The following is an 8,675-nucleotide window of genomic DNA, read 5'->3' as shown; positions in this document are numbered from 1 at the left end:
GGACGTCCTGTCCGGACTGGCTGGATGTTACAGCAGCTTTCATCAGTCAGCATGTGTTGCCAAGGAGGAGCGCTGGGGTTTGGTTACTCAACACATGGAGGCACACTGACCAGGGTGGGAGCTGCTGATGGACAGAAGAGGGGGGGCGGGGTAAGGGAGTGCATGTGAGTTTGTGGTTGTTCTACAAATTATAGCATTTAATTGATTTTCTGCCCCTAGAAGCGGGTGCAGGGCTTAATTTGAAAAATGTTGGAATTAAGTACAGGATTGATGCTATTCACTATACAGAAACCATATAACCATGTTTACAGCTCAAAAAATGTGAATTAGTGCTAATCAGCTCTTTAACCGAGTTAAGGTGTTAGATTATTTTGATTATATATGATTTCAGTGGTCATACCTGTATCAAATTCAATTTTCGTACCAGTTTTATGTAAATTCTGACAGAATAATTGTTTTTCTTTTACACTTCTGCAGCTACAGCTCAGTATGAGTCAACACAGGAAGTGGCAGTTATCATGGCAACACGTTTCCAAACTTGAAGCACTCCATTTCCTCACAGAGTAGAAATGTGGCGAGCCAAGCTTTGTACTGGGACCAATACATATATATTTGCATACCACTCTTTATGGTCACATCCATCAGAGCATCCAAGCATGAAGCGTCCTATCACCACTATTTATCTTGCTTCATTAATCTCTCTCTTCCATGGCCTGGATTTTCAGCTTGTTTGTTCTGCATGTATCAAATTTGAAGTAAACTTATATAGTTGATTCCTTATTGTAATCCACTGTCAGTGCATTTAAGTTTATTGCCTTTTCTCAGAATCTTAGAATCTTCTGTATTCTTAGAATCTTATCTTAGAATCTTAGAGAAGTTTATTTAGAATGCGGACTTGCCAGAGACTGCTGAGCAACTTTACAGAACTGCGAGCACTTCCTGATCCTTCATGTAAGGGAGTAATCGGCACATCAGGACACACAAAGCAGACATGTTCAATACAGTAGTATAGTGTCAGCCTCATATCCTCTGAGGTCTCCTAAACTTCTCCATCAGTGAGGTAAGGTCATTGGTTTTGCCAAAGAAGAGATATAAAAAAACAGTTTAACTACTTGAATCTAAATGAGAAATATGTTAGCTGAGACTGTGTGAGGCTTCATTATCTCTTCTGTGATGAAAAAGAAGATGGAGCCTACCTATTTGTTTTTACTTTAAGTAAAAAGGGCGTTCCATCCAATTTGATTTCTCTTCCCTATAGACAGGTACAATTCTTTGTTTTAGTTCCTTGTTGATACAAACTACAGCCGAGCAGTTGAGAGAAGTACCTGGTGATGTCTGACTTACCCGAAAATGTTATAGCGTTGGTTGAAACTGAACATTTCCTGTTTCTTATATCAAGTAGCTCCATAATCAGCGTGCCAATGCTCACAGCATGTTCTGCCAGAGTCACTGAAATGAGCTGAACTCAACCGTTACTCTCCCATCCATCCCTTTGCTTCTCCATCAGCAAGGTAAGACAGTGATGTGTGTGTTTTAGAAGACAGAGGGACAATGTTGAATCTGGTTGAATGCTTCAGTTTTTGGGATTTTTCCTTCTGTAATGGTGTTTGGATAAAGTTATTTCACTTTTCAAAACGCTCTCTAAAAATGTAATGTTTGTTTTACTGAAGGAAATGCTGCTGTATCTATATATATGTTGAATTCTTACCTTAAACCACTGTTTTATTCATAACTTGAGTAACATTTAGACAAAGACAGCAAATCTGACTTGAATCCTTTGTTGCAGTTTAATCTTCTCTGTCACACAGAAAAGATAAATCCACTGTGGTTTCTCCCTGTGTAGACTGCAATGTAAAAATGTATGCTATGAATAGTTAAAAATCTGTTTGTACTTGTGAAAATCCAGCAATGGGTGTGGTGAAAGACGGATGACTGTTTCATCATAAGATGCCGCTGACATTGTCACCAACAGTCACATGGCATAATGATTTTTTCCCCCATGTGCATTTCTTTTCACCATAGTAGCTACTATTGCATAAACCATTGAAAATTGATTGTATTGTTAACCATCCCCTTGTGTGTGAACAGAGTCCCACTTGTAGTTATCATGCTGCTGCCATTACTAACACCAGTGAGTTTGAATTTTAACTCTCTCATTTCAGATCTACCATTCAGCCGTGATGTTAGTCAACATGAAGAAGTGTGCGGCCTTGCTATGGGGCATATCTGTTTTGTTCTCCGTGGAGTGCAAGAATGCTACTGTCCCAGAGATCAGCAGCTCCGGCTCAACTGCTCCACCCACGACGACCACGGAGACAGCTAACCACCTGACCACACCTGTACGTCATCATGAAGAGGACCGGCAGCCCACATCCATCCCCAGCAACAACAACAACAACAACGACACTGCCACAACCTCGACTCCCTCTCACAAACCTGCAGAAATCGATGCTCCTTCAACAGCAGCAGCACCAGAAAACACTGTGCCGCACTCGACGGAAAGTGAAGGGACACCCGGCAGTACCCAAAGTCACACTCTTGACTCAAGGGGCGGCACTACTGGTGCGGCTGTCATGAACACTTCAGTAGGAACTGTAACCAGCTCCGGTCCACAGTTGGATCACACTTCCACCGTCCCACCGGCACTGACAATAGTCCCAGGTGCAGCACAACCTTCCAGCACTGCGAATGTCTCAGGAACAGAAAAACCCACAGAGCATCCATCAGGTCAACAGTCAGTCATGACGTCAACTGAGCTGTCCGCTACACCCTCTGCAGCAGGGCTTGTTTCTTCGTCCACCACTAAGCCTAATGCTACATCCACGTTATCGTCCATCACTCCCACTTCTACTCCGGCTCCACCCTCCACCCATGAAGTCAACAGTCCCACAGTATCTATTACAACATCTGGGCCATCAACCGTCATTGCTACTAACTCTACCTTGCCAGTGTCTGTGTTTGATCTCAACAACACTTCCACCGGCAAGACTGAGGCGTCCACCGCCAGCACTGAGCTTCCTTCCACATCTCAGCCCATTTCTCCCACCACGACACCGGTCTCCTTCTCAAAGGTCCCTGACACAACGGGGCCAAGCTCTACCGCTAAGTCCCCCCCGACCACTGAGGCCGTCTCAAACATTTCCGACACCTCCACCACTGCTGTCTCCAACAGTTCTTCTGCGGGAGTCTTGATACCTCGAATTCCCAAGACGTTGTCAGTTGCGACCACCAAATCACCCTCTGCAACCACCACAGTGCACCGTAAAAAGAGTACGTCCGGGCCGGGGGTCCAGCCCTGCTCCACATCCCATCGGGACGGTGTGGTAAGCCAGTGCCTTATTGCCATTGCTTCGCTGGCTGGGTTGGCAACCATCTTCATTGTTTCAACCATTATCCTCTGCGCCAAACTGTCATCAAAGAAGTACCGCTACCGCATGAGGGATTCTCCGCAAGGGACTGAGATGGTGTGCATTTCTGCCCTGCTCCCTGACCGGAGTTCCTATGGAAGATACTGCCGTCCGGATAGTAATGGAGCCCTGCTGCCCAACACTGAGGGAGACAGCGATGAGGACGGAGGCGATAACCTCACTCTCAGCAGCTTCCTTCCAGAAAATGACCGTGTTGTTTAGGTGTACTCAGAGTGGACATCTGACCACGTGATATCTGTGAATACGGAAACTGTTGCCCTTTGAATAGATTCATGCTTCCTCTTCGATGTTGGTGGTTTGGCTTCGCTGCACAGCTGATTCCTGTGAAGGAAGGGGCACAGAAACCACAAACACAGAAAGCCCATTACACATTAAAATTGACTGTTCATTTACCACTAATCATATCCTACATTTGATGAACTCATCAAATGCATGTGTTAGAAATCTTTGCATAATTTTGCAATTGCCATCCTTGGAGGATAGATGACAGTGAATTTAAGTCAGGATGAGAAGAGTGATGAAAGAAGTGGGGTTTTTTTTAAATATCCTGAGCTGAGCCCTGATGGTATTTCACTCAGCAGCAGGAGACAGGAAGGCTTGTTTTCTCAGGGGTTTACAGTTCTTCACAGGCACTTTTCAGTTTAGGAGTCCCATGCTTGTATATAGCCATGAAGCTTAAAGGTATGAATGCAATATCTTACTTTTGTGGTAAACTTTATGCAACTGTGTGTGTGTGTGTGTGTGTGTGTGTGTGTGTGTGTGTGTGTGTGTGTGTGTGTGTGTGTGTATGTGTGTGCGTGTTTGTGTGTGTGTGTGTGTGTGTGTGTGTGTGTGTGTTCATGCAGTTTCTGTACTGTATTTATTTATCATTTATCTAAATGTTTATTTAATTTTTTTTTTTTTCTTGCTTCTCTATCTGTACTTTCAAAGCAGAAGATGTTCACCCTGAGATAAGACGTGCTGAGTAATTCAACCAGAAGAAGTCTAATGAGAAATGTGACATTTTTGAAGACAAGTTTCTGTAGGAAAATGAATTTCACTTCTCTTCTATTCTATTCTATCCCGTGTTAAAGGTGGATTTGTTGACATAATTTTCTTCAGAAGGAGCCCCCAACAATCCATCGTTGTTCTATGTTGCTGTAAATAGTCAAAATAAAAACGAGCCCTGTGTTGACCCCAGTCCCCCGGTCTGGTGCCTCAGATGTCTGACTTTATGAAAGGCTTTTCTTTCAGCCTGGGCTTTAATCTGATATTCACTTCCCTTCATGTGAAAAGGAAACAGAGCCCCGAATGCTTATGAGGGCCATGCAGCCATGCTTCTCCAGTTGTTGTGTGTCTTTTTTTAACGTTCAGTGATGTGCAGATGAAACAGACTCCCATGAATATCAACAGAGCGGAGACAAATGTAAACCTGGGGTATGCATGACCTCATCTCACAGTCTTGGTGACCATATAAAGTTAGACTTGTCTTGATTAATCACAAACATAGTGGACTTGCCAAACACACACACACACACACACACACACACATATATACTTACACATACACACTCACACGTCCCTGGTCCCACTCTCTGCCTAATGTGGTCACACACTGAGCGTGTTTAATTACATGCCTCCTGACAGAACACCCTCCACATTGTTTCTAACAGTCTTCAGCATGTGCCCTTCTCCATCCCCCTTCTTTTGGCTATCATGGGTGTTACGTCCACACAGGAAACATTAACCCCTTCCTGTGTTAGCTGGTCACTCTTACGACCTGCCTGACTCTGTTTTGTTTTACCCCGGCAGGTCTGCTGTAAGTCATCGGCGTCAGAGGCTGAGAGGTACAAGGTTGGGAATTCCTCCCTGCAGAAATATGTTAGATGTGAATGTGTGATGAGGAAAAGAAATATGAGAAAGTGTTAAGAAGTTACAGAAATGACCATGATGTGTCTAAGGGCCACGCACAAAGTCACACAAACACAGAGGGAGTACACACACTCACACACATTTGAGTTATTGGTCTGTGTCGGTTCTCTAGTGATAAAAAAGGTCATCAAATAGCCAGTGTTGTTTCATTCCGCTGCCTGTGTATTGTCTCTGGCCTTGCACATCCAGACACAGGGGAGCAGAAGTGAGCCCCCTGCCCCCACAGCACATTATAAACTCCTACCTAACAAGAACAATCTGTGTGCAGGCCGCAGTCTGAGCCCAGCCACTCTCTGGGAAACAGAAAGGCAGAGAGGGGGAGGAGAACACAGGAGAGGGAGAAGGAGGGATTTGTCCTCATGGCTAACAACTTCTTTTTGCACCATCCAGAGAAACCTCCAGCCTGAAATCTGAAACTGTAGAAGTGGCGTGGTTCATCGGGTGGCCGCCTTTCTTGCTCGCTCTCTCAGTTCACTTTCTCAGGCTGTTTTGTTACTCATCCTCCATCAGACACAATTCCATAGGAGACTCTTCTTTCGCGCGTGGCCACTATAGTTAATGGTGAGTAAAATATTTTGACTTTTGCAAACAGTTTTTCTGATGGCGTATTTTTTTCCATTGGATGTTACACTCTCAAGCATAACACATTGATTTTGCTGGACATCATGTTGTCTCACATGACAACACAGAAGCTGTCAGGCTGATGTGACAGCATTGTGATGCCTTCAGACCAGCATCTAGCCTCGGGAAGTCAAAACAGCTCACTCAAAAGTCGATGACAATGTTTAGTGTCAATTCTAGACCTTGAAGTGGGCAGAAACTAGGTAATGGTTTTATTTTCCATTCTCAAAAATCCCTTTCAGTGTGGGAAGTTACATTTATGTTTCTCAGTACTGTATGTAACTTTAGACTGTCAGGAGGCTCACTGAACAAAAGACAGTAGTATAATAACAAAATAAATAAATACTAGTAGAACCAAAGACAATAGTATAACAATAAAGCAGCTCGCTGAGTAAAAAGTAAATCCTTCATGGTGGGGATTCATTGCACGTGTGGGCGTGTTTGTGTGTGTGTCTGCCTCATGTGTGTATGTTCATGTGTCTGACTGCACAGGCGTGTGTAACATTGTACGTATAGCCTCGGTGAGTGGGTGATTAATTCTAAATAAACTCCCATCCCCCTTTCCAGATGAGTTTCATGTGGCCCAGCTTGCACACAGATGGAGCAGAATAAAGATGAAAGTGTGTCAGCGATGGCAGTTTAGACACAGACCAAGCAACGTGCTGATAGTGATCCCAATGAATAACTTTTGCAAAACTAAAGCAGTGTATAACGCTATACCGATGTCTTCTGTGTTTTTAAGAAGCAGTTGTCTCTTTGTCTCTGGTGCAGTAGGTGGACATCTGCTACAGCATGAATGTTCAGTAGACCGCTTTCGTCCAAATATAATTTGGGGGAAAGGGCTGAGTCATTCATTTAAGGGAACAGAATGAAGCCAATCTATTTAACTTTCAGCAGGGCTTGTACAGATGGGGGAGTGATGAAATTACTGTTATAGTATAATTCAGAGAACTTATATGTAGACAAACACATTCATTGTGAGATATTTTTATACAATATTGGAGGTTTCAAGTGGTTTATAGGCAAATGTATTTACAAAATGTTGTGTCCGAAACCCAAATGGATCTAGTATAAGGTCGTGCTTGCTTCTCAACATCTGTGTAAACCACCACCACACACAGCACTAACCACTCAGTAATGAAATACACCGTTATTTGCAGATCCTGTGGGAAATGATGCTCCTGATGGCGCTTCATCCGATTGGTCTGTCTTTGGTATTTTGCATCAGCAGCAGCTTGGCCACACCCCTGCCTCTCCAGGTTTCACTGGAGGGAAGTGCAGATGGGGAAGAGCCAAGTAACTTGGCCCCGTCCCCGTCGACACCGGCCACCGGCAGCCTTTCCTCTGAGTACCAAACCACACCTGGCGGCCACTCCCACCTGGATACAGTCTTCCTGAATCAGCTCGTGAACTTTCTGCAGAAGAACTTGCTCTTCATCCTCGTCGGAGCCACTCTCCTCCTCGTTATCTTCCTTATCATCTGTGGCGCAGTCTTCATGAGCCGCAGGCGGAAAGTCAACGCCTACTACCCTTCCTCCTTCCCCTCGAAAATGTATGTGGACCAGAGGGACAAGACTGGAGGCGCTAAGCCCTTTAATGAAGTGCCAGAGAAAGCCCCTCGCGGCCAGGAACCTGAGCCGGTGGACTCCCGTAAGCAGCTCCAGGCGGACATCATGAGGGCCGCCAAGAGCCTTCGGACGGCAAACAAGTCTCCTGATGTGGGAGAGGGAAACGACCCCTGTGAAAAGATAGCAGAGGATAGCCCCAAACCAGATGCCAGTACTGTAGACAAGGAGCTGTCAAATCTCCTCGAGCAAAAGGAGGTGTGTCCGCCTCCTGACACTGAAGCAGCTGCAGCGGCCAGCGGCCCAGAGCGACCTCTGACCCCTCCGGAGCAGGAGGGTTCGTCTGGCCCGGGTCCCTCACAGGCCCAGCAGGCCCAGCAGGACCACAGGCCCTCGTCGCAGCACGTTCACAGTGACTCCGCTCCACTTCAGCTGATCACAGGGGAGAAAACTGCCTTCTAACTATTCTGAGCGCTGTGATCTGTTTTATTTTGTTCCACTCTGAATCCATGAGCAGAAATCTTTCCAGTAAAAATCTTTTTAAGGCTTTGTACAAATTTCCCATGGGTGACTCAAATATGATGCTACATTCCAATTTGATCTTGTGGTCAGATATTTTTTGTATGAGCGACCTTTATTCAGGATGTTTTAATGCTGCGTCACTCTGAGGCATTGCAGAAAAAACTGTACCTGTGGAAATCTGTTAAGTATTAGACAAACCAAGTTGCTTTACTCTGGGTACATCAAGACAAAGTGAGACTGTTTATGTATCATGGAGTGACATCTTTAGCATCTGGCACAAAGAATATTTCTTATTCTATGGTTTTTGGTCAAATACCAATGAAACAGTTTGTGAAATATTTACAGTCCAACTCCCTTAAGATTTCTGCCGAGGGACAACTGCTACAATCACCATTGTGTGATGATATCCCAAAGACTATAGTGTTGCATACTTTTGTGTAACCCATCAAGCTTTGACCAAGTTTTACAGATCAATACTTTAAAGTTTCTGATGATGGACAATCTGGGCTGGGCATAAGTGGTCAATATTACACAAATAAACTGACAGCAAACTTTTTGGCAAAATCATTCCAAAGATTAATTTTGGTTCAGATACGAGTAAGGAATGTGTTGAATTAGTGAGATCTAG

The 8,675-nt window shown here is 44.5% G+C and overlaps 2 protein-coding genes across 3 annotated transcripts; both read left to right on the top strand.

Annotated features, from left to right (window-relative positions):
• The first annotated feature begins 993 nt into the window (after positions 1 to 993).
• Positions 994 to 4,600, top strand: selplg (selectin P ligand). 2 transcript variants are annotated; one of them, XM_078286558.1, is made up of 3 exons: positions 994 to 1,060; positions 1,403 to 1,511; positions 2,163 to 4,600. In XM_078286558.1, the coding sequence occupies exon 3, from the start codon at positions 2,181 to 2,183 to the stop codon at positions 3,627 to 3,629; it is 1,449 nt and encodes a 482-aa protein (XP_078142684.1). In that variant the 5' UTR covers positions 994 to 1,060; positions 1,403 to 1,511; positions 2,163 to 2,180; the 3' UTR covers positions 3,630 to 4,600. The 2 variants fall into 2 exon arrangements, with proteins under 2 accessions (XP_078142684.1, XP_078142677.1); XM_078286551.1 differs by lacking the exon at positions 994 to 1,060 and having other exon boundaries at positions 1,353 to 1,511.
• Positions 4,601 to 5,756: 1,156 nt separating this feature from the next.
• On the top strand, positions 5,757 to 8,661 carry tmem119b (transmembrane protein 119b). The gene is made up of 2 exons (XM_071910366.2): positions 5,757 to 5,900; positions 7,121 to 8,661. Exons 1-2 carry the CDS (start codon positions 5,898 to 5,900, stop codon positions 7,985 to 7,987), a joined length of 870 nt encoding a protein of 289 aa, XP_071766467.2. The 5' UTR covers positions 5,757 to 5,897; the 3' UTR covers positions 7,988 to 8,661.
• The last annotated feature ends 14 nt before the right edge of the window (positions 8,662 to 8,675 follow it).

This window comes from Centroberyx gerrardi, chromosome 2 (genome assembly GCF_048128805.1).
Source record: "Centroberyx gerrardi isolate f3 chromosome 2, fCenGer3.hap1.cur.20231027, whole genome shotgun sequence".
NCBI classification, from domain to species: domain Eukaryota; kingdom Metazoa; phylum Chordata; class Actinopteri; order Beryciformes; family Berycidae; genus Centroberyx; species Centroberyx gerrardi.
Note: the sequence above shows the minus strand (reverse complement) of the source record. Positions and strands in the feature narration are given on the sequence as shown.

Excerpts from the sequence above, each read along its gene's own strand:
- selplg (XM_078286558.1), top strand. The coding sequence starts at position 2,181 with ATGTTAGTCAACATGAAGAAGTGTGCGGCCTTGCTATGGGGCATATCT.